This window comes from Lathamus discolor, chromosome 10 (genome assembly GCF_037157495.1).
Source record: "Lathamus discolor isolate bLatDis1 chromosome 10, bLatDis1.hap1, whole genome shotgun sequence".
NCBI lineage: Eukaryota > Metazoa > Chordata > Aves > Psittaciformes > Psittacidae > Lathamus > Lathamus discolor.
In genome coordinates this window covers 6,571,361-6,596,214 of record NC_088893.1, presented here as the reverse complement: position 1 = coordinate 6,596,214, position 24,854 = coordinate 6,571,361, and the positions used below count along the sequence as shown (strand labels likewise).

The window sequence follows — 24,854 nt, the reverse complement described above, 5'->3', positions numbered from 1 at the left end:
CAGAGACCAGCAGACCCCTCTCTGAGCAGTGCCCTCACCCCCTTCTCCTGCCTTTGTACCCATGCTTCCCCCTCATTTGAAGTGATGTCCTGGGGACGGTGATCCCTGAAGAAGGGGATGAGCTTTCAGGGCTGGACGAGGAGGTCGGTGATGTTCAGCCCCAAGGGTCCATCCCAGGAGGAGCTTCCAGCATGGCAATGGTGGAGCCCTGAGATGCGAGGTGGGATGAGCGCTGTGGGAGGACCAAGAGCTCAGGGGCTTCCCCGGCTTGCAGGATCTTTCATCCTCCGTCACCACCGAGCCGGGCCAGACCTGCATTTGCAGCAGCCCACAGAAGCTGCCTCTGTTGTCTTATTTTTGTTATTTTTGAGAGCATATTTTAGCGCTGAGCACATTCCCTCCTGTTGCCATGGCAGCCGTGACAGGGGTTATATACCGTGAGAAAAATACCAAAATTAATGAGTGAGTGAAAGTGCAGCCAAGAGAAAAACAAGGTTAAAAAAAGAGTTAAAACAGTAATAAAAACAACCTCCCAAGAACTCGGCAGCAAGCACCTCCCAAAGCAAGACAGGCAGCGACCATCCGAGCCGTTCAGCCCCTCCATCCATCCCTCCATCCATCCCGGAGTAGGGTTGGCCACTTGTATCCCACGTCCAGCGCATCTCCCGGCCATGCTCTCCAGCTGGTGTGGTCCGAGGGATGTGCCTCTCCCGCTGCATCCTGCTTACGCTCCGGATCGGGCTGAAACCACCCATCCCCTTCCCCCGCAAACCTGCAGCCCTTCATTACACGGTAGGCATGCGGAGGAGAAGTTCTTTAATGTGCTCATTTCCTCGCATTTGGGGTTTGAGGATCTTTTTGTTTTTAATTGTAGAAACAAGCGAATTGTCAGAACATCTGTGTTATTAGCATTTGCTGCCCAAATCCGCGCTGCTGCTTCTCCTGTGGAGCCCAGAGCTGATGAGAGAGAACAGAAGAGCCTTTGAACTCCTTGCAGCAGACGGCAGCCAGGTTGCTGCGTGTGTGTGTTGGGGAGGGGGTATTTATTCTCTTGTAAGGTTCATTTGCTCTCCATGTTTCCCTTTCTTCTTGCTTTCCCAGAGATTTAGCTGGATGCTCTTCCCTTGCAGGCTTTGTTCTTCTGACAAGGCCCCACCGGCACCACGAAGCAGCTGTCTCTGTGTGATGCCAGAGCATCCCCACATGGGGTACCCGCTGCACGGGGCAAGGCAGCGCCTCCAACAGCACTCCCAGGCTTGGTGGCACTGCCATCACCAGGGCAGGCCAGTGGGAAGGATCTGGAGGGTCTCATGGAAGAACTCTGCTGCCAAAGCTGCAGTTTGATTGTTTCCCTTTGCTTAGACTGGCTCTGCTTCCTGGGAAATGGCTAAGAGATATTAAGGGTTCATACTACAACACCCAAGCAAAGAGAGGCCAGGGAATGGCAATGCCATCATCAGGTTGTCCTCGCTGTCAGAGGGCAAGGAGCGTTCTGGGAGGAGCCTGCCTGCTTTCAAAGGCAGCGGGCAGAGGAGGAAGGTAGGACAGACAAATCACCCCTGGGATGCCAGGCCTCCGGTGGCCTGGACATGGTGTCCCACCAGCTCCCTTGGCCATTAGGTGCTGTGTGGAATGCAGGGGCTTTGCCAAGCAGCTCCTGTGGGCTGCAGGGGGCTGGGACATGTGTCCCCCCGGCGCCCATAAAGCCTGGACCTGCCTCTCCAAAACGTGCCCAAGCAGAGGCTGTAGGTGGCAGACACCATTCCCTACCAAACAGATAACTGCGTGCATGGACAGTTTCCTGGGTGCTGCCAGCACCCATGACTATGACTACAGATGCCTCTTGTGAAATGGAAACCTTTAGTCACCAATGAGCTCTTCAGTTCGCCTTCACCGCCCCAGGGCCAGCCTCGGATCCATGGGGTCACTTCCTTACATTCTTCCCTTTGCTGCAGCTTTCTGGCCCTCCAAAGAGGGCTGCCATTGACTAGTAAATGAAACCTCACATTGTCTCCAAGGAGTTTATTCCCCATCTCTGCGAGGGTCCCCATCTTTATCAGCAGGGTAAACCCTGGCAAACCCTGCAGCTCCTTTCCTTGCCCTTCCATGGTGGGCTTTGACCTTCCCTGGGTTCTCACTTCACATCTTCTGCTAAATTGGCTTCATGAGAATTGACACTCGGGAAGAAAACACCAAGCACGGATGTGGAGAAGCTGACATCTCTGCAGGAGCAGGAAGTCTTGGCGGAAAGCAGGGATTCCCACCCAGAGAAATCCCTTTCCAGCCCCTTCCTCCTGCTCAGCAGGAAAAAGAAGGCCTGCCAGGGGCCGAGCAGCCTTCTTGGAGGGGAGGGTGGGGGGAAGCGATGTGATTTGGGCTGAGCCGGAGCCAGGGCTGCTCGGAGCAGGGCTGCGCAGCCTCTAGATGGTGCAGTGATCGCAGCCGAGCTGAGCATGTGTGCGGCGGTGGGCGCTGCGCAACAGGTTAGCGTGGCCCCGCGGCAAGCGATGAGCCCGGCCGCACGCTGCGGCCAAGCAGAGAGGGCTTCCCGGCATCCCGGCCAGAAAACGGCCTGCAACCGGCCGGGGACGGCGGGTGCTGCGTGGGGAGGAGCGCTCACGGTGCCGAGGGCCACCCCAGCATCTCCATCGGAGAGCGCTGAGGCCTTTGGCAGGGCCAGGCTGCAGAGCCAGCGTGCTGGCAGGGAGCGTTGGCTCTCCTCGCACACAGACACCGGGGGAAGCGACATCTCTGGAGGACGCTGTCGCCAGGCCTCTCCGGAGGTCCCACGGGGCCAGCCGAGGTAGCAGAGCTTGCGAGGGCACCGCAAGGGCAGCCGGAGCTCGCAGGTGCTTTGGGGAGCTCACAGGTGCTCTCTGCTCCCCAGTCCCGACACTGCAATAAAAGCATGATTCACCAAGGTGTGACGGGAGGGTACAGTCGCTTTTCCAGGCCACAGTGCCTGGAAGGGCATGGGCAGGGCTGCGGGAGCCATTGCTGGGTTGGGAGCCCGGCTTGGTTTGGGGGGGGGTGCGCAGAGGGGTGTGCACAGCCCCACATGGGCTTGCTCCCACCCCTTAGCGGGATGAGAAACTCAACGAGTGAATACATAGATAAGAGCATCGGGGAGACCCGTCCCACACGCGAGTGGGTGAGGAATGGAGGGGTCCGGGGGGCGAAGGGGTCCGGGGGACTGCGGGACCCCCCCTTCCCCACCGCGGAGCCGGGAGGCTCGGAGCTGAAACGGCTCTACCCGGGCCCCGTCCCCGCTCGCCCGGCCCGCCTGGGCTCGGGATCTGATAAGGAGCCGGAGCTCCACCTCCCCGCGGTGGCGGCGGGAGGCGGAGGCAGCGGGGGGGGGGCTGGAAGGGGCCGTGCCTGCGCTGCGCTTCCCTTGCACATCCTCACACACACCGAGGGACGGAGGCGGGCACGGACGGAGCTGCCCACCGGGGCTGCCTCCAGCCCTGCCGCCGCCGCTCCGCCGAGGAGCCGCAGCCCCGGCCCGGGAAAGGGGGGCGGTTCCCGCGGGACGTTTAGATTTGTATTTTTGTGTTCCCCCCCCTCCTTTTTTTTTCTTTTTTTCTTTTTTTCTTTTTTTTTTAATTTTTTTTTAATTTGATTTTCATCCGTGGATAACGATCGAGAGGAGCCGGGGGGGTGCGGGGAGCCCGGTCCCGGCGGGGAGGAGGCGATGCAGACGCCGCTGGATCAGCGCGCAAGGGGCCGGCACAGAGCGCAGCGCTGTCCGCATCCAAGTAAGAGCTGCGGCAGGGCCGGGAGCTCCCGCCCGCGGCCGCGGAGAGCTGCGGAGCCCTGCGGAGCCCTGCGGAGCTGTGCGGGATGCCCCGAGCGAGACCCCTCCGCTGTGCGGGAGCGCGGAGCCGGGCGGCGGCGAGAGCGGCGCTGGGAGCATCCCGCGTCCCTCCGCGCTCCTCCGCGCCGGGCTGCGCGGGCGGCGGCTCCCGGTTCCCGGTCCCGCCCGGCTCTGCCACTTGTTGTGCTGCGCGGGCAGGGCGGGCGGCGGGGGGTGGCTGTGGGTGCGCGGCTGTGTCGGAGCGAGAGCCTGGTCCGGGTGGGTTTTTGTGCGTCGGGGGTGGCTCTGGGGGGGTGTCCCCCTTCCTGCCACCCCTGGCTGTGTGTCCCCCCGTTCCTGCCACCCCCGGCTGTGTTCCCCCCCTTCCTGCCACCCCCGGCTGTGTGTCCCCCCCTTCCTGCCACCCCCGGCTGTGTGTCCCCCCCTTCCTGCCACCCCCGGCTGTGTGTCCCCCCCTTCCTGCCACCCGGGTGTGAGCGCGGCTCGGGCGCGCTGTGCGTGCGGACCGGAGAAGTTGCGGTGAGCTGGGAGCGGGGCTCCGCGTGTCCGTGCGGGAGGAGCGGGGTGAAGGGGTCTGGCTGTTGTGCACGCCCGTGTGCGTGTGCCCTGGGGGCGATGGGGTAGAGGGGAGGTGCGTGTCGAGGCTGCGGCTGTGTGTTGGGGTGCGCTGCCGGAGCGGGGTGTCTGTGCGAGTGAGATCCCGGTTTCCGCCGCCGGTGCGCGGGGCTGGGTGTGGAGCCGGTGCCGGGAGAGCGGCTCCCGTGGTGTTTTCCCGCGGTGTCCGTGCGGGGCTGGCGGGAGAAGCCCCGTTTCATCCCCAGGGACTCGGCGGGGAGCGGCGGAGCGGGGCGCTGCCATCCGCGGGAGCCTCAGCCCGGGCCGCTCCGCCGGGGGGCCGCGGAGCCGTGCCCGGCCTCCCTGCATCCCTTCCTCCATCCTCTATGCCCCCTCCACAGCCGCTCCCTGCGGCCCTGCCCGGGTGTTTCAGGCCCGCGGCATATTTTCCTTCCCCCAGAACCCCTGTCCATTCTGGGAAGGCGGTCGGGGGGGACAAGAGCCCGGAGGGGCTATGGGGGACCCCCGGGGTGGGAGGATGGAGGCTGCCAGCCCGGGGAGGCTCTGACAGGTCTCTGCCTCGCTCGCTGCCGGAGTTGGAAAGGATGTGGAGAAGGAGGCAGGAGGAGGGAGGGCCCCGGGCTTCACGCTCTCTTCATCACTGTGCGGCTTCTAAGTGATGGTTTTGGGGATAAAGCTGCCCACAAGCGAGTGGGGTTCCCCATCACCGGGTGCTCCGGCTTGGGGCGCTTGGGCCCAGGCTGTGTAAATGCCGAGCAGCCGCAGTGGCAGCCGGAGCCTAAGGAAACCGTGGGACGTGCCACGAAATGCCCAGATTCAGCCTCTCTGTGCCTGCGAAGCAGGAATGAGCATCGGTGGCCGTTTTTTGGACAATATGGTCCTTGATCCCAACCCCATGCCTGGAGTGAAGCCGCGATTTGCATTTGCTGCTTGCTCGGATGTTGCTCCAGCTCTAACATCCAGCTCCGAGTGTCAGAGCAGAGCTTGAGCAGGGGGGTTTGGGGGATTAGGACTTGTGTGCTCAGTACAGGGTGGATGGACTTGTAAGCATGGCTCCGAGCCACGCAATCAGCCGTTGGGAGCAATAAGAGGGTGGACTTTGGTGCCCGTTCCCGGAGCGGTGCTGCCTTCTGTGGAACGGGGCCAAGGGGCTGTGGGAATCGCAGGCAGCACTGGCTTGTTCAAGCAGTTGCTTCAGTTCTCGGCGCTTTATAACCTCTCTCTCATTAGGACTTGGGTTGTTTTGGGGGGTGGATGGCTGAATTCTGTCGGATTTTGCATGCCACTGTCCTCTGAGAGCTTCCCAGTCATGCATTAAGCAGCGTGACTAACGCCTCTCTCATGTGGTTCAGTCTCTCTCACACTCTCCCCGTAGGGAGAATTGTGTGTGCGGAGGAATAGTTGTTTTGGGAGGGGTTTTGAGTTTTAAGTGCTCTGCGCTCTGCCAGCAGGTCGGAAAAAAGGTGCCTGGCACCAGAGAAGAAAGTGTGGGATGGTCCTTAGATCCCATGGGAAAACAGCCCGATGCCTTGGACCAGCCCCTGGGAAGCCTCTGTCTCCTGCACAGACGTGCTTTTCCCCGGTGGTGGAGCCTTCCTCCTCCTCCTCCTCCTCCTCAAGCCCAGCTCTGGGCTCTCACGTCTGCGCTGTGTCATTCGCACCCTGAGGCGCTGAGCTGGATTCCTCACCGAGTGAACCAGGGCCCCTCACACGCCTTGTGGGGTGATGGTCCCGCTCTGGTCCCCAGCCCCTCTCTTCCTCCCTTGGAGGTTTCCTTCACCTGTGGGAATGTGGCTCAGGTTCAGGCTCCAGCCCGTTTTGGAGCAGAAAACGTAGGTGCTGGGCACATTCGGGTGACTCCCTTCCCTCTCCAAGGCCGGCACAGGCGTTCCCAGTTCCCGGCTCTCAGTCAGGGCTCTGTGAGGCATTGCACCGGGTCGGGAACTTTCACATTTACCTGCGATCTTCCGCCTCACACCAGGGCTTAGTCAGGATAACGCTAACGTCATCGGCAGTCATGACCCAGCCTAGTGCAAACAGGCTTGTGCAAACAGTCCGGAGATGGGTGCGGGTGCTGCTCCCGGATGGGGTGTCCTTTGGGACCCCCTTCCCAGCATCCGCGGATGCCCGTCTTCCCCATCTCCCCATGCTCGCTGTTCCTCATGTCCAAAGGGAGCACAGGGGTGATGAAGCTCAGTGTGGGTTTAGCCACCCCGTGAAGGCAACTGTAGGGGTCTGGTGTGAGCGCACACGTGTGCTGCTTGTGGACATGCGTGTGAGCCAGCTGGGGCACGCACACGGTGTAAGTACCCCAGTGTGGGGTGACATCACCCGAACGCACACCCGGTGGCAGCAGGGACATGCGCACATGGTCCCCCCCACGCAGGCACACGCGTTGCTCGGTGCACACACACGTGCAGGAGTGCAAGCTCGTGTCCGTTGCACAGGCTGCCCGGGTGCAGGCATGCATGTGCTCCATGCACACGTGTGGCATGCCTGCACACCCTGCTAGTGCACATGTGGGCACATGTGTGCCTTTTCCTACAGACACCCAATAGTGCACACAGGAGTACGTGCAGGCAGTGCACACGCATGTGGATGTACATGCGTTGCTGGGGTTTGACTGTATTGAGGGGCGTTGTGTTTCTGGTCAACTTCTTACCTCCTCCATGCTCAGCCCTGTGTGGGAATGGAATAGTCCTGATTGCCTCTTCCCTTCTTCCTGGGGAAGGGAACAGAGGGACAGAGGGAGCAGAGACAAGCTGGGCTTCAGGACCATAGTTTCATCTCCAGAAAGAGATGTGTTTTCACCTGTGGAGGGAGATCTCCTCTCTTCTGTGCCACTGATGAGGCACTTATCATAGAATCATAGAATCCCAGACTGGTTTGGGTTGGAAGGGACTTTAAAGCTCATCCAGTTCCAACCCCTGCCATGGGCAGGGACCCCTTCCACTAGAGCAGCTTGCTCCAAGCCCCTGTGTCCAACCTGGCCTTGAACACTGCCAGGGATGGGGCACTTGTCCATGGGGAAGCGGAGGGGCGGAGGGACCGGGAGACGCTGGCTTGCGGGAAATACCAGGGTGGACAGTGCAGGATGCTTCACTTGGTGAGGATCTGTACAGTGCCCGCATCACCAGGGATTAGGCGCTTGGTATGTGGCACCATGGAGGGGAGACGGTGGAGGAGCGCTCACCCATCCCACAGATGTGGTGCGGAGGATGGAGAGAGGAAGCAATGGGAGTAGTGAGAAGGTTGGTGCTGAGGGGCCATGGCAGATGCTTCTGGCTGTTGATTTTGGGGCACCCAGCCCCTGTGATGTTGGGGCGCTGGTGAGCTGAGCTGCACCCTTCACGCTCACAGCTCAGCGCCTGGACCCTGGAGGTGCATTCCCAGAGCAGAAAGCAGGGGACAGGAAAGCTGGGGGCCAAGTATGGCAGCAGACACGGGCTGGGTGACAGGGCCTGTGGCTTGGCGCAGAAGGGGCTGGCAGTGCCTCTGCAGTGTGTGCACACTGTGAGGAGGTTTCCAGTGGCTGGGTGCCTGCGGTGCAGCCTGTGCAGTGTGTGTCTCTGCAATGCAGGGGGGCAGAACGTCTGCCACTGCCTCTGCAGCGGCAGGGTGGGCACCCAGTGCGTGTGTGTGCAGTGTCCCAGTCTGGAGTGGGAGGAATGGGAAGGAACAGTGTGTCTGCAGCGAGCGAAGGGAACAGCGTTTGCTGGCGCAGGGTGTGGGGTTGCCTAGTGACTGTGCAGCAGAGGGGAGATGCTGTGCCTGCCGTTGCAGCGTGCTGGGGCTGTGCAGTGCCGCTGCTCAGTGGGGAGACGCAGGGTCTGCTCTGTGGGCTCTGCACTGCAGGGTGGGCAGTGAGTCTGTGCCCCCCTAATACAGGGGTGGGCAGTGCCCCTCTTCCTGCAAGGAGCACGGGCGGATGGCAGTGCCCTGCATGCAGTGCAGGAGCGATGAATCTCGGGGCTCCTGCATCCCTGCAGTGCTGGATGGGTGGTGGCTTCGTATCTCGCAGTGCGAGGCTGGCAGTGCTGCTGTGTTGGTAGTGCAGGGTGGGCAGTGCTGCTCTCTCCATGCCGTGGCAGTGCCCTGTGCCCCTGCAGTGATGGATGGGTGGTATTCCTGCAGTGCAAGCAGTGCCATGAATCACTGCAGTGATGGACGGGAGGTAGCCCTGCATCTCTGCATTACTCCATGTCCCTGCAGTGATGGATGGGAGGCAGCCCTGCATCCCCGCAGTGCCCAGTGTCCCTACAGTACTGGATGGGTGGCATCCCTGCAGTGTCCCATGTCCTGCAGTGCTGGATGGGCAGCATCCAGCTGCAGAGCCAGGCAGCATCCCAGCAGAACCCCTGCTCCCGTTTGGGGTCTCCTGTTTCCACAGGGCTGGCAGATGGGTGCAGTGCCTCTGTGTCCCCGCCGTGCGTGGCAGGCAGTGTCCCTGCAGTGCGTGGCACACAATGCTCCTGTGTTCCTGTAGTGAGAAGCTGTCTCGGAGCCTGGCCGGCTCCCATCGGGTTGCTGGCAGGGCTGCGTGCAGTCCACCCTGTCAGTGCGCCTCGTTGGGTCTAATTACAGCCTGTGTGGTGATGAAGAGGGTGGACAGTGGCAGGAGTGGTTTCCTGTCACTTGCAGGAAGCCCGGGCTGGGGTTTCAATGATGGGGTTGCTCACCCGAGCAGGGCGTTGCAGAAACTTTGCAAGCCAGGACCAGTCCTCCAGGGCACTTGTGTGCAGAGGCTGCCAGGGGACCACTGCTGGGGCCAGCTCTGCCAGCCCCTTCCCTCTGAGGGCTGCTCTGGGGCCACGCACCCAAAAAGTGATGCCAGGGAAACTGGCTGGGGCAGAGTGGTCCTGGGTCTGCTTAACGTCTGGTGTCTGTGTCTCCTTGCAGCTCCCCTGCAGCGCAGGATGAAACCGCTGGCATCCTGCCTGGGCCTGTGGCTCCTCTTCCAGCTCCCTTCTCTCGTCTCTGGGACGCGTGTGGTCTACAAAGTGCAGGAGGAGCAACCCCCCAACACCCTCATAGGGAGCCTGGCCTCCGACTACGGCTTCCCAGACGTGGGGCACCTCTACAAGCTGGAAGTGGGGGCTCCGTACCTACGTGTGGATGGCAAGACTGGGGACATCTACACTACAGAGACCTCCATTGACCGGGAGAGCTTGCGTGAGTGCCAGCACCTCCTGCCCGGGGAGCCCTGCTTCCTGGAGTTCGAAGTGTCCATCACTGACCTGATCCTGAGCAGCGGCCCACGCCTGCTCGAGGGGCAGATAGAGGTGCTTGATATCAATGACAACACCCCCAACTTTGCCTCGCCTGTTCTCACCCTCTCCATCCCTGAAAACACCAATATTGGGACGCTCTTCCCCATCCCCCTGGCCATGGACCGGGACTCGGGCCCCAATGGTGTTGCCTCCTACGAGCTGACGGCTGGTCCGGAGGCGCAGGAGCTCTTTGGGCTGCAAGTGGCAGAGGATCAGGATGAGAAGCAGCCACAGCTGATCGTCATGGGGAACCTGGACCGGGAGCAGTGGGACTCCTATGATCTGACCATCAAGGTGCAGGATGGAGGCAACCCACCGCGGGCGAGCAGTGCCCTGCTTCGCATCACCATCCTGGACATGAACGACAACGCGCCCAAGTTCGAGAAGGCCCTGTATGAGGCAGAGCTCTCTGAAAACAGCCCTGTGGGGCACTCGGTCCTGCAGGTGAGTGCAAGGGCTTTCTCCTCCCCAGCTCCCCTCCTGCTTGGCTGCAGCAGGGACAACCCAGGGAGTGTTTATAGAGCCGCTTGCTGCCATGGTTCCTCAAGGGAGGGTTGCAAGTCATAGGAGCCCGGTGTCACCGGTGGGCAGGCAGGTCCCTGGGATGTCACATCTAAAATGAGGGTGTAAGGGATGCATGGGAAGGTGCGGGACACATCCGAGGGGCAGCAGCAGGGTGGCGGGTGTGCGGGAGCAAGGCTCCGGGTTACAGGGAGGGCTGGGACCCGAGGTCCACGGGGAGCCTGGCTTCATGCCAGACCCATCTCAATGCTGCCTGCAGACAAGACATAGACCCTTTCATAAGTTGCATTCTCTTGGCCTCTCCATGGAGACTGAGGCTTGCACAGGAGATGGGGGGCAAGCAGCATCCCTGCTGCCTGTCTGGGGGGGGGCTGCCTGTGGCTCCGGGGGTGCCTTGCTGTCTGCAGGGGATGGGGGCTCTGCCCCGACTCAGGCAGCAGTGCAAACTGGCCCAGGGAGCCCGAAGGGATGGATCGTGGTGGATTTGGCTTGGAGGGGGCACTGAGATGATAGTAGCCGACATGTGTTTATCTGCAGCTGCCATCTTAATAAGCAGAGCGCGGCCAGCTCTCATCTGCTTGCTAATTCTGATGTGAATGTTTTAAGAATTCATTTTTCACTGTTAAGAGAATGGAAGTTGGAAGCAGATAAGGGAGCTGCATGGCCAGGAGGAGAATGGGCTGAGCCGCCGCTCGCTGCCATTGCTCAGCTTTTATCTTTCAGGGGGAAAATGACTTCCGCCTTTTTTGTGAGTGGAGGTAAAAGGTGGAATTTACATTTAACAACTTTTCGTTCTTCCATCCAAATCTGCTGAGCAAGATAACGGCAGAGCAGCAAATGGTGCAGAGAAGAGGCTGCTCGGAGAGCCGATTAGGGAGGCAAATGTTAGACAAACCTCATCTTCTTTAGAAAGCAAATAATAGGCATAAAGGCAGGTTTATGTGAATGCAGAGCTCCTGACGGACAGGCAGGGACTGCTGGTGCCATGCAGCACTCAGGCAGACCCAGTCACTTCTTGGCTGCATCCCTGCATGCTGCGATGGAGCTGCTGCAGCTCCGCACATCCTCTCCTCCCATCTCACCTCAAGCAGGCAGCTGCTTGAGCTCCTCTCTGGGGAGGGTTTGTGGTCCCTCCCTGCTGCTGCCTGGGTCGCACGGCATGGGTTCCGGAGGATTCCCTGCATGCCGGAGCTGGCTGGGAAGGGAGCACGGCCAACCGGCCCAGCCGGTTTCTCCAGAAGAGCAAGGAGAAGCCTCCATGCCGGAGGGCCGCTCCCAGCTGTTCTGCCGGTCCAGGCTCTTTGCCCCATAGTCCTTGGCCCCAGAAGAGGAAATCCTGGTTTCCCCCCCCACCCCCCGCAGCCATCCCCAGAGGAAGCCACGGTGGGAAGCATGGTGGTTTGTGGAGGGGCTCATGTCAGCGTGCCCTCTGCTCACCGTTTCTCCCTCCATCCTGCAGGTGAAAGCCAACGACTCAGACCAGGGTGCCAATGCTGAGATTGACTACTCCTTCCACCAAGCCTCAGACATGGTGCGGCGGCTGCTGCGCCTGGACCGCACCACAGGGCTCATCACCGTGCAGGGACCCATCGACCGCGAGGATGTCAACATCCTCAAGTTCTCCGTCATGGCCAAGGACAAGGGGGCCAACCCCAAAAGCGCCCGCACGCAGGTGGTGGTCACCATCAAGGACATGAATGACAACGCACCCTCCATAGAGATTCGGGGTATAGGGCTTGTCACCCACCAGGATGGCATGGCCAACATCTCGGAGGACGTGCCGGTAGAGACAGCAGTAGCTCTGGTACAAGTGTCCGACCGAGATGAGGGTGAAAATGCAGTGGTGACCTGCGTGGTGGCGGGTGACGTCCCATTCCAGCTGCGGCAGGCTAGTGAAACAGGGAGCGACAGCAAGAAGAAATACTTTCTACAGACCACCACACCGCTGGACTATGAGTCGGTGAAGGAGTACACCATTGAGATTGTGGCGGTGGACTCGGGGAACCCGCCCCTCTCCAGCACCAACTCTTTGAAGGTGCAGGTGATGGATGTCAATGACAACGCACCCGTCTTCAGCCAGAGCTTCACTGAGGTGGCCTTCCCCGAGAACAATGAGCCCGATGACCTGGTGATGGAAGTGAGTGCCAGCGATGCTGACAGTGGCTCCAATGCCAAGCTGGTGTACTCCTTGGTGACAGACCCCTCCTCCAAGGGATCCTTTGCCATTGACCCTGACTCTGGGGAGATCCGGGTGAAGGCGGTGCTGGACCGAGAGCAGCGGGAGCGTTATGAGTTCTTGGTGGTGGCAGCAGACAAGGGCAGCCCCAGCCTCAAGGGCACAGCATCTGTGGCCGTCAACGTCATGGACAGGAATGACAACGACCCCAAGTTCATGCTGAGCGGCTACAACTTCTCAGTGATGGAGAACATGCCACCCCTCAGCCCTGTGGGCATGGTGACGGTGATCGATGCTGACAAAGGAGAAAATGCCCGCATCCAGCTGTCAGTGGAGCAAGACAACGGGGATTTTGTCATCCAGAATGGCACTGGCACCATTCTCTCCAGCATCTCTTTTGACCGGGAACAGCAGAGCACATACACTTTCCGACTCAAGGCAGTAGATGGTGGAGATCCTCCCAGGTCTGCCTATGTGGGGGTGACTATCAATGTCTTGGATGAGAATGATAATGCCCCCTTCATCACTTCACCCTCCAATGCCACCTACAAACACATCCTGCCCCACACCAGCCCTGGCCAACAGGTGAGCAAGGTGAAGGCGGAGGACATTGACTCTGGTGTCAATGCAGAGCTGATCTACAGCATCACAGGAGGCAACCCCTTCGAGCTCTTCCAGATCTCCCCGCACAGTGGGGACATCACCCTGGAGAAGGAGATCCTACGCAAGCACCATGGCCTGCATCGCCTGGTGGTGCGTGTCAACGACAAGGGCAAGCCCTCGCGGCATGGCACGGCGCTGGTGCACTTCTATGTCAATGAGACGCTGGCCAACCGCACGCTGCTGGACACGCTGGTGGGGCACAGCCTGGACACCCCCCTCGACATTGACATTGCTGGAGACCCCGAATATGAGCGCAGCAAGCAGCGAAGCAACATCCTCTTCGGAGTCATCGCCGGCATCGTGGCTGTCACCCTGGTCATTGTGCTGGTCGTCCTGGTGCGCTACTGCCGGCAGCGGGAGGCCAAGAGCGGCTACCAGGCAGGCAAGAAGGAGACCAAGGACCTGTATGCACCCAAGCAGGCCAGCAAGAGCAGTAAGAGCAAGAACAAGGTGAAGAAGAGCAAGTCTCCAAAGCCACCCAAGCCCACAGAGGATGAGGAGGAGACGGGGCTGCAGAAATCACTCAAGTTCAACCTCATGAATGACTCTGTCAGCGACAGCCCCCGAATCCACCTGCCCCTCAACTACCCTCCGGGCAGCCCGGACCTGGGTCGCCACTACCGCTCCAACTCTCCGCTGCCCTCCATCCAGCTGCAGCCTCAGTCGCCCTCTGCCTCCAAGAAGCACCAAGTGGTGCAGGACCTGCCGGCCACCAACACCTTTGTTGGCACTGGGGACAACAACTCGACGGGCTCCGAGCAGTACTCGGACTACAGCTACCGCACCAACCCCCAGAAATACACCAACAAGCAGGTAGGAGAGCTCATCCTGCGGCCGGCAGCGGCCCCCCCGCTGCACCGGGGAGCCATCTGGACAGAGGTGTGGGAGTGAGCCTGGACTGGCCCCCAGCCCTGCATGCGTGGCCCGGGGGGGCTGGCTGAGGACTGCCCCGGAGCCGAGCCGCGGAGCCTGGTCATGGGATGGGGAAGGGATGGGGATGGTGGGGGGGAGGCCAAAATCTGTCAGAGCCCTTGTCAAAGCGCCCGGGGCTGGGTCCTGGTGGCGCTGCCTGGGTGATGGTGATGCGAAGGGCGCTGCATGTGTGTGCCTCTGCATGTGGGGCTCTGGGGAGGGAATCCCACCTGAATCCCTTTGGGGACCCGTTTGAAGAGCACCGAGGAGGGCAGTGCCCACCCTCCCATCTATCCCTCTGCTTGGGCTGGCTCATGGGGAGGGCAGACTGGTCCTGCTCCTGCCACAGCTCTGGGCAGGCAGTTTCTAGACGTGCCCTATCCAGGGAGCGGTGAGGAAGGCACTAGCCTTGCTGTTGCCAACCTGGCTCCACTGGTGTGGCCGAACCTTTCGCCATCCCTACACAAAGCCGCCCAAAAGGGAGTTCTGCACCCGCTGCGGCTGCCCAGGCAGGTGGGGCTGGGTGGAGGAGCAAAGCTCTGCCTTTTTCCCAGGCTCCGGCTCTGGCTTCCCCCAGGCTTGGGCCTTCTGCCATAGCCAACGTGGTGAAAACCAGGCTTCCCTTAGTGCGAGCATCGGGCCCGGAGCTATGGCTCTGCGGGAGCCGTGCTGCAGAGAGGGAGTGTGGATACGGGCGGCCCCGATGCTTCCTCCAGGCGGGATGGGTCCGGCTGTGTGCTGGGACCGGGTCTGTGCTAGGGGCTGGAGGAGCAGGGCACTGGGGTCTCTGCTGCCTGCTGCGCTCGGGTCACTGCTCTTGGTCTAGCCAGGGTCTCAGCTGTGTGCGGGGCAGGGAAGAGGTAGGTCTTGGCTGCGGACTGGGAAGGGCTGCTCGCTGGTGTGCACTGGAGCTTGGAGCTGTCCCAGGAGGTCATGGGATGAGCCCAGAGCTTGCAGGGCCCTCTTTTCTTGGGCTGTCTGGCCAGTTAGCTTGCACCACGTTTCTGCTTTGGCGCCTGTCGGGTCTATCCTTAACTAAGCTAGGGATGGAGAGGGGGAATGAGTGCCTGTGGCTTTGCCTTCTTCCTGGGTTCCTGTGGGTGAGGACCACCCATTCCATTCCCCCACCATGCTGTATCCTCTGTGCCCTATGGAGACCCCTTCTCCCTTCTTTGTATACCGGTGAGCGGCAGGCTGGGCTCCTGCCGTGGGGCTGAGCTCAGCTGCCCTATTGGAATTGACTTCAATAAAGTTTTCTATTTTTGACCGGTTGTGCCTTATTTTCCCTGCTGCCCCTGAAAATGCTTTTTCTCCCAGCAATTTCCCAGCCGTATTTTCCCACATCCTCAGTCATTGAAGTACCCAGGCCCTGCAGCACCCAGAGGTGATGCTCATGTGGGCCAGTCATCTCCACAAGCCCTCCACTGTGCCACAGCATGGCCAGTCCAGAGGCCTCATGGTGCTGACCCCCTTCATCAGATTGACATCTCTCATCTCCAGTCACTGCTTTGCCACCTAAGGAGGCAGCTTCCTCCAGGACAGGGTTCACAAATGCATGCATGTACATACACCCATGTGTGGACATGGAGGCAGTCTGAGCCATGGACCCTCCCGCCCAGCTTTCATCCACCCCAACATCCCCCTTCACAGCTTCTCCTGGTTCATCCCCACATCCTTTTGAGACCCACCCATGTCCCAGCGCATGGAGGAGCAGATCCCTGCCTGGCTGGCATGACCCACATCCTGCTGTGAGGGTTGGAAGATGCCTCTCGCCCGCCGCAGTGCTGGAATGAGGACGCACGCAGTTGCAGATGGAGCCTTGGTGCGTCAGCAGCGCCGGGGGGGAAGCACCCAAAGCAGGGTGCTCCCCCACCCTGGGATGCCATGGGCACCCTTGCACAAAGCAGAGGTGCTCCCTTGCTCCAAGGCAAGCTTGCTGGCGGCAGTGGGGCTGCGGGAGGGCCATGGAGCCACGCTCGCCATGAAGATGGCTCTGCCCCTCCGGGGAGGTTGGGGGTGATGCTGCTGCCCTGGGGGTTGCTCAGGCTTTTGTCTCCAGTGGGCTGGAGAGAGGATGGATCCCCATAGTCGCACATCACCCCTTCCCCAGGCCCTGAGGCCAAGTATCACAACTCATGGACCCCATTCCCCAGACACCCCTTCCTCTTTCTCATGTTTCTTCTCTCAAGCTGGGGCGGACACCCCTGCGCCCATCACACCAGCTTCACCTCTTCCCCAGGGGCTCCAAAAGGCTGCACCAGGCTGCTGGGGAAAGAGGAGCTCTGGCGCTGGGAGAGATTAGATCATCTGGGGAAACCAGTGGTTCTGGCTTCGGTGGTTTCAGCCCTGTGCCAGCCTTGGCTCTCACAGCCTCCTAGTTTGTTTTGCTAACAGCATAAGGTTTTATCTTGAACCATCCAGGAAGTGTCTGGGCCTCCTAGGCAAGCAGGGCTGCGACCTGCGGGGAGATGCTATGGCTGCAGAGGAGGAAAGGAGACACCAGCAACCACCCAAATAACTAGTCCCCTCAGGGCTGGGCAGGGCAGTCTGGGGGCTTGGCTCAGCCTTGCTATCTGCTCCCGTTTGGGAACTTTCAGAGAGAAGTTTCCCTTCCTTCCTTGTCCTCAGCAGCTCTTTGATGAACCTGGGGCAAGAACGCGTGGGGAGAGTCTCTTTCTTCTGCCCGTCTCCCAGGCTCCATCCTTTGGGGCTGTTTTATACCGAGGAGGGATCTGCTGCATCCTTTCCTGGCTGCACAAACCCAGCCTGCCCCGGGTCCTCAGTGCCCCCCACCATCTGAGACGCTGCTGGAGTGGTGTTAACTCCAGCCTGCTGCTGCGAGCTCAGCAGAGGTGCCTGCACCTGCCTGCAGGCTCAGGAGCACAGTGCAGTATTAATTACTCTCTGCAGGGGGGGGATAAGAGGGATATTGTAACTGTAATGGGCAGAAATGAAATTGTCTTGTCTCAGAATTTAGCTTAGAGCCTCCATAAATTACAGGTTTAGGTGTTGGCAGATGTCTGGGAAAGGCTCCCACCGTCCCGGGTCAGTGGATTTTCTCAAGGTCGTTCACGTGGAATGAGCTGATAAATGGATCCAGCAACGAGCTGCAGATGGAGCTGAGGGTTCATGGGGGACCTGCCCTGGTTTTCCCCTGTTTCAGATAGATGCTGTGCTGGGGGCGGCTTGGGCCCAGGCACTGCACAGCAGCTCCTGATCCCGGGATCAACGGGACAGAGCTGTGGCTCGGGCATGTGGAGACCAAAGGAGGGAGCGTGTAGGTGAGGTCCCAGGGGCTGAGTTCTCTGTGCTGGAAAGTGGCCGTGCTCTGCAGAGCAGCTGTGGGTGCTTGTGAGCATCAGTGGGGTGCTTGAGGGAGCTGGGGGAGCGTGAGGAGGGGTGAGGAGTGGGTCGTACACTGCTGGCTTCGGGGGGGTTGGTGAGGATGCAGAGAACCCCACAAGCAAGGGAGGAATGTGCAGTGGCTCCTGTGTTGGGGAACTTCGGTTTGTGGCAGGGAGGGTGCCTCTGCCTGCGGGAGCACCGTGGGGCATCAAAGAGCTTCAGCCATGGGAGATGAGCCACAGCCTGTCCTAGGAGGAGGTGGCAGCGGAGCGTGTGCAGTCTGTACTGTGGGAGGGGGCATGGGGGATGCGCAGCCGGAGGTGGCACAGGGCGATGTGCAAGCTGTAGTGTGTGGAGTGGTGGCAGTGGGGTGTATGCAGCCTGCACGCAGTGGGAGGTGACAGCGGGTGTCCAGAACGTGCAGCCTTGGGCAGGTGATGAGTCCTCTGTAAGCGGTGTGTCTGCAGGGAGGCAGGTATTTACTGTCCCTGTACCAGCGGGGAGAACATCTGGGCTCTCCTGCCTCACCGTCCCTGGCCCTACAGCACTTGGGACCTCATCCTTCGATCCCTTGAAGGCTCACCCAGCTTGTGCTGCCTGCCTGGGGCTCCTCGCACCAGGCAGGGCTGCTGGATGAACTGTAGCTTTTGCCACTTCCCCTCCTCCCACCCTGCTGTGCCAAAGGCTGCTCATTCCTCCCTGCCCTCCTCTTCCTCTTGCTTCTCAGACCCCCAGGCTCTCCCCTGCCTGATACCCTTGGAGCCAGTGTTGGTCTGTGGTGAACACCGGCTTCCCTAGTTTAGATCTGGGGGAGTTCTTCCCCCTTCCCTTTTCTGTCACAGCTGTGTCTGCTCCTCCATCCCTCTCTCCTGATCCCTCCCTGCTCAGGCAGTGACCACCCTCTTCCCCATCGCTTTCCCCTCCCCACCAGCCTCTCTGACTGCTGCCCCCGCTGCGGAGAGATGCTGAGTGCGGGCCGAGGCCGCGGCCGGCTCTGCCCGCCGAGCCGTGGATCCCTGTGGATGAAAGCACTGGCTGTGCGGGCCAGGCTGTGCTGATTGATATTCCCAGCACTGCTCTGCCCGCTCGGCCGGGCTCTCAGCTGCAGTGCACAGAGCAGCCTGGAGCAGTGCCCAGCCCTGCAGCCTGCTGAATCCATCACCCAAACCCAGGGTAAAACACAGCAGGGTGTTTCCCTGCGCTCCTTGTGGTCCCTCTGCCCAGATCGCAGCCAGGAGGCTGTGGATGGGGCGAAGGGTGGGGTGTTCCCGGGTGAGGACAGATCTGGGATGGGATGGGATGGAGAGGAGGCTGGGGTAATAAGGGGGTGAGTGATGTAGGGCAGGGTGGGGTGCTGCGGGGGAGCATGAGGGGACACAGAGCAGTTCTATCCATGGGAGCTGTGTCAGCTCAAGGTGGGGATGGCAGCTCTGGGAGGGTGTGGGGTACCAGTGAAGAGGTGGATGCTCTGTGCTTATGGATGCTCTGCGCTTATGGATGCTCTGTGCTTGTGTCCCCCGAGCTGACATCCACCCATGATCTCTGTGAGAGCCATGGAGCTGTGCATGGGCTGACTCATGTGGGGCTGGGGTGGGTCACAAGGAGCAGGAGCTCCTCTTCACGGTTCTTGGGGTCCTGGACGTTCAGCCCCTGTGGTTCGCTGCCAAATCTGTCTCTTGCTGGCATGTTCTTTTGAAGGCTGCCCATGGAGCTGAGCCCTGTGCCAAGCCCAAAGCTCCTTCCTCCCCCTCCACCCTTCATCCCCACGCATACCTGTTGGGTGAGAGCACCTACGCATGAAACCCTAGGCACAACCCATCTTCATGGGAGAGTTGTGCTCCTACGCGCTGCCCTGCGTGCCAGTCCATCCAAGCTGCAGTTACACAACCCAGGCTCTGCTCCTGGGAGAAACCAAGGTGGTTGATGGAGATTGCTCCATAAGGAACTCTTCCCCTGGCCCCTTCTCCTTCAATGGCCCAGGAAGCCCACAGCCTGTTTGGTTGAGGCAGAGGCGGGTTGAGCATGGGTGAGGAGGAGACTGGCTGCAGGGGCACGGGCCACCTCTGGTACCTTGGTCCCCCTCTTGTCACCTCTGACACTGGCTGCAGCATCCATCAATCCATCCTGGATGAAGCTCAGTCTTGGTTTCACCTCTGGGAGCCAGGGTCACCTGTGACTTGGACACACTCAGCCTTCCCCCAGTAGGTCCTCTTTTAACATTGTCTTCTGTCTAACTTTCTGGACACTTCTGGAGGTCTCAGTGTGCACCCTTGAGGACCTGTTTTCACTATCCCACCAGCAGCACAGGTTTCTTTCCCTAGTGGGGTTCCTGTCTCAACCCAGCAGTTGAGAGCACGAGAGGAAAAGGAGGTCAGATAAGTGAACAGAAAGAAAACAACTCCCAAGGATCCCTTAAAAACGTCTCCTGGTTGTTTTGCATCAATGTCTTCTCATGCTGCCAGCTGTTTACTTCGGTCCCTCAGATGCTCACAGGAAGAGTGGGTGGGAGAGTAGGTTTGTGGCAGTGACCTGCTAGGAGGGTAGGAGAAAGCTCGTACGTTATTTACATCCATTCTGGCATTCACAGCCGTGCCCTGTGGATCCTGCCCAAAGATCCCAAAGATGCCCTTGCCGCAGGAGGTAAACATCCTTCTGAGCACCTCCACTTGCAAAATACCTGCTTCATGATCATCTATCTAAATGTGGCATCTAAACCATCTAAATGGGGCTTCATCCACACTGTCTTTAGAAGCCATCACTTTGGGTGGACAACAGATCCCCCCTTCTCCCTTGGAACTGATCCTGCTCTGTAGCAAAGTAGTCAGAGTGCCCTGATTTAGCTCCTCTGAGACACCTCCAAAGGCCCCAGCAACCTGAAAGCCTGGAGCTATTTAGCTCCCACATGGCCTGGTTTTCACATGCTCCAAGCTCCCCCATGCTCTTGAGCAGCTGCAAAGCTGCTGCTGGGAGACTCTGAGAGATATCCATCCATCCCTGCTGGGGGGGAGCTCCTTGTCTGAGGCCGGGACTGAGATCATGCTCTAAATGTCTTGCTAATGTGGTGTCTGATGTTCCTCTTACACTAATCTGTTAATCTTTCTGCTTCTTCATCAAAAGCACTCCAGCCCAGAAGAAAGCCAAATCAGTATTTCAGATGTTTGAAGAGCTCTTCGTTATTATTCAGGCTGGGCAAGACCTTTTGGGGTGTTGTGATTCAAGGCCCTGGGAGTGCCTGGAGGAGCTTGGGCTGGTTTTTTCCAATGATTTCAAGGAGATCACAGTGCGTTAGGGACTACTGGGATGTGCGCTGCCTGGAGAAGACAGTGCAGAAACATTCTCTAATGCTCAGGAAATCTTTCTTGAGCCATGATCTGCAATGTCTGGCCCAAGGACTTGACAGCTCACCCAGGATTTGAGGACAGGCTAAAAGAAAGCTGTCCTTAACTCATCCATACCCGGGGTCCTGTGCCAGAAAGAGTGGTAATGCCTGCCCAGTGCTGGCAGACAAGTGGCCTTAACAAGCCTTACAGTATTCCTTGTCTTACCTGTTTGATCCCTCCAGACGAAGGCTTGTCTTACGCACTGTCCTTATTCATCATTATGTGCAGGTTGGTTGCAGCCCACTAAAGCAAAGGCTCTAGAGCATGTTTGTGCACAGACTCAGGGAATAGGCACAATTCCTTGTCCACAAAGGAAAAGCTTTGCCCTTTGCCAGTGGAAATGGAGATGGTTAGAAAACAGGCTTGCCATGGGAGGACAATTTTCTATTTGAAAACAAATCAGCAAGAACTGGCAATTTTCTTTCTATTGTGGCTCAAGGAAATCCACGGATACAGATGTTTAAATATCTATTTCCTAATAATTTCTAAAGTCATGGTTCTCACTGACCTTTTGAATTTAGCTTCATAATGAATACTTGGCTTGAATGCTGAAGGGAAAATTACCTTTGCAAGAGCATCGCTTTTTCATTCTCACATGTCAGCAAAGATATCCCCCCTGCCCCAACTTAGAAACAGGAAACTTGCTTGAAAAATGATCTGATTTCAACAAATTGACATTTTTTTCCATGCCAAGTCTGCCACTGAAGCATTCCTGGTTCTTTGAGTCCTGAGTCTGCGGCTTGGGACCCCCTGCTCTCCCTGGAGCTTTCAGTACTATCTGTCAGCTCCACTGGGTGCAACTGGGAGCCAGATTAGCTCATTATTTCCCTGGCATTATTGTCCCACTCTCCAGCTGCTGGATTCCTCAAGGGCTTTATTCAAGTGTTACTCCCAGTCCTGGAACCCTTTTTCTCTCTGGGATCTTCAGATGGTTTTAATGTGGTTATGAGACCACCTTCTGTGTCCCGAGCAATTTCCATTCCATCCCAGCTATCTACAAAATGGCTCTATTATCAGCTTGAAGGTGATAGACATTTTGGGACACCACGGTCAGTCCAATTTAGACATTATTCCATAAAGATTATAACCCCTTTAGATTTTATGATTCATCCTTCAGATGATTTATTTTTGTATTTTCCTTTCCAGTCTTCATTTCAACCAAAGAAAAGCCAAATTGCACATCCTTGATGGGCTCAGAGCTCTGATAGGCACAGAGGTTAGGCAATCTCTGTCCTCAGGCTGTCTAAATGGGTTTCTAATTGCGTTAGATCCTGCTATGAGTTAGATAAATTCGATCTGACCAGGCAGGTTGGCACCGGGCTTTGGCGGCTTCTTTGAGCATCATGCAAATTTCAGGAGGCTTCAGGGCACCCATGTGGAGTCAGCCCACATTTTACCCAGATTTATTCATTAAATAGTGCCTCGGGATCTGCTGTCCATTTTAGGATGGCTGCTCTGCTATCATTATTTCAGCAGGACTTCCAGCACCTCTCTTCTTGTCTGCAAGGTCAGCACTTGCTAATGGCCAGCGATGGATGCCATGCAAAGGGGCACTTAGAAGAGTGAGCAATTGCTTTTCACATAATACCTGGCTTGGGAGGTGTGATTCCTGTGGAGTCCTCTGCGTCTTTCCTCCAGTTATGGATTCCTTCTGTAGCTTCGTTTGTCAACAGTGAAACATCTAAAGGGCTGTTGGGAACAACCCTCACTTCAGACACTGGGGTGGGGATGGACACAAGGCTTCATGGACAGAGAACAGCCATTAAAGAAGACCTCATTAACACAGAATCACTAGAGCTGGGATGGACCTTAATGCTCATCCAGTTCCAACCCCCTGCTGTGAGCAGAGACACCTTCCACTAGACCAGGTTACTCAAATATCAGATGGACCAGAACAGTCATTCCTGTTGCTAATGTGCCTTCTGCAGCCACAGGAGCTGTCAGGAGGTGACCCCAGCAAATCACCAGACTGGCAGATCGGAACGCTGGGCCTTTAGGTCTGCTACTGGTCATGTCCAGAGCTGTCAGCACTTGTTTGGGTATACCACCTTCAGTGAGGGAATTTTGGGAAGGTCTGAATGGTTCTTTTGAACGCAGGAGGTGCATAGAGCGCACCTTTGCTTAGGGCTGGTTCTGTCTCCCTCCGTTGTTAGTGCTGGCTGGAGCTCTAGGCTTGCAGTTGTCCTGCCTGGTTGCTCCATCCTTCCTTTGTCCGAAGCAGGCAGAGTCCCTCGGACCCATTCCCTTGCTCTACACAAGCTCTTTCCTCAATTCCTTCATGGTGTGCTGAAAAGGAGCAAGTACTGCTGGGAACTGCAGCTCTGCCGTGGTTTGGTCCACTTTAAGAAGCAATAGTTAACCCTTATGCCTCTGAACATCTGGACCTGGCGATGCTGTGGCAAGGCAGGGATGTACCTCTGGGGCAGACAGGATTCCCAGACCATGAAGAGGACCAGAGGGAGAAGCACAGTCCTTGAGGAGCAGAGCGTTACCATAGGTGCCAGGAGGATGATGCCAAGCTGCAGCGGCATTTGTCTTTTGCTGCTTAATGCTCTCCCTCATCGCGCTGCTCTGCCTGGTGCCACACATCACTGTGACCTCTTTCCATCACGTGCAGGTGATGCAGGTCTGGCAGCCCCAGGTGTGAGGGTAAGTGCAGGAGAAATGAGGGATGCTTTTGGTGAGATTTCTTCTCCAAAAGTCAGTGCATGGCTGGTTGGTGTCCTGCTGGGGTAGCACAGGGAATGACTGGAAGAGCAATCTGCTCTGAGTCCTTCTTCACCCCCAAACACCGGCAGAAGCAGTTGCTCAGATGAGCTGTAAAATGGTCGACTGCTATGGCCACGAGCTTGTGTCTGATTTCCTAGAGCCAGAGTGTTGCCCTGGATGGCTTTTGGCAATTCAGGTCCAGCTTTCCTTGCGGCTTGCCCTGGTTTCCATGGGCATAATATTCCCGTCCGCCTCCTGCTCTGAAGCCTGTGTTGCATTGCGCTGGAGCTGTGCTCCTCTCCAGACATGACACTAGCAAATAAAATCTTTCCCACATGCAGCAAAGCCTCCCTACGTGAAAAGTGCAGTCTGGGGGCACGATCTCTGGGCTTATCTTTCTGGGTTCTTTTGCAGTAACCAGGGATGTTGTGTAGCTCCAGGTTGGTTTGTAAAAGAGAGGGGCTCATGAATGAATCTGGAGTTGACTAACTCATGGGCTACAATGGCTCCCTTGTCACTTATTTTTATATTCTGGGCATTTGGTCTGACATTGCCTTTCACTTGCAGCCCTGTGAGTTGCTGCATTGTGGCGGCTGTTGGGGAAGCAAGCTCCTTTGGCAGCTGGCTGAAAGGCCGTTGAGGCTCCTGGCATGTGGGGAGGCGCAGGAGCAATTGGAAGCTGCCAGATGAGCCCATTAGCCGCGGATCCTGCTTTCGGATCAGCAGCTAATGGCATTGGAATATCAACATTGTAGTTATCAATGTTGATATTTCCACCACTCCTGCGTTCAACGATGCTCAGGGGGGGAGCAGAGCAGATCATCTCCATGGGGGCTGTTGTTCTGCACCATTCCTAATGGCAGGAAAAGTGTGCCTGGGGTGGATTTTAAGGTTTCCTTTGTGAATAGCACAATTTCAGGCCTGTCAGATGGGGACCAGCATACTCTGCTGTTCGGCCCGTGTTGTCTGCACAGGGGGTGATGCTGTGTGTTTGTGGGGAGCTGGTGCAACACCAGCAGCCCTGATACTTCATAGCACTGCTGTCATGTAGGCCGTTTGTTTTCCCTGGGTTTAGCATGGAGAATCATCTTGGTGCAGGCCTCCATGAGATGTTTGTAACGGAGGGATGAGGCAGGAGGGAGCAGAGTGGGGCTGAGGAGGGATGGGGACCCTTAGTCCCCCTGCAGCATCCATGGGTGGGGACCCTTAAGGTGGAGTGCATCAGGACAGAGGATCCTTGGTTTAGTGTGAGGTGTCCCTGCCCATGGCAGGGGGTTGGAACTGGATGATCTTAAGGTCCTTTCCAACCCTAACTATTCTATGATTCTATGGCAGGGACCAGTACTGCGGGGGGGTTGGGGTGTGCTACCAGGCTCGGGTGTGCTTTTAGGCAGAAAATGTCGTATTGAAACAAGCCCCTGCTACTGACGGATAAACCCCAAAACCGGAACTGAGGGTGTGATGCTGTCCTCCTCATTGCAGAA

General features: G+C 58.1%; 1 protein-coding gene across 2 annotated transcripts in view; it reads left to right on the top strand.

Annotated features, from left to right (window-relative positions):
• Positions 1–3,388: 3,388 nt before the first annotated feature.
• Positions 3,389–24,854, top strand: part of PCDH1 (protocadherin 1) — a 54,508-nt gene continuing 33,042 nt past the window's right edge. The window contains exons 1-3 of one of the 2 annotated variants that reach the window (XM_065690421.1): positions 3,389–3,758; positions 9,293–10,107; positions 11,645–13,837. In XM_065690421.1, the coding sequence (XP_065546493.1) occupies positions 3,695–3,758; positions 9,293–10,107; positions 11,645–13,837 (3,072 nt within the window). In that variant the 5' untranslated portion in view covers positions 3,389–3,694. The remainder of the gene's footprint in view (positions 3,759–9,292; positions 10,108–11,644; positions 13,838–24,854) is intronic. The other variant, XM_065690422.1, reaches the window with a different exon arrangement.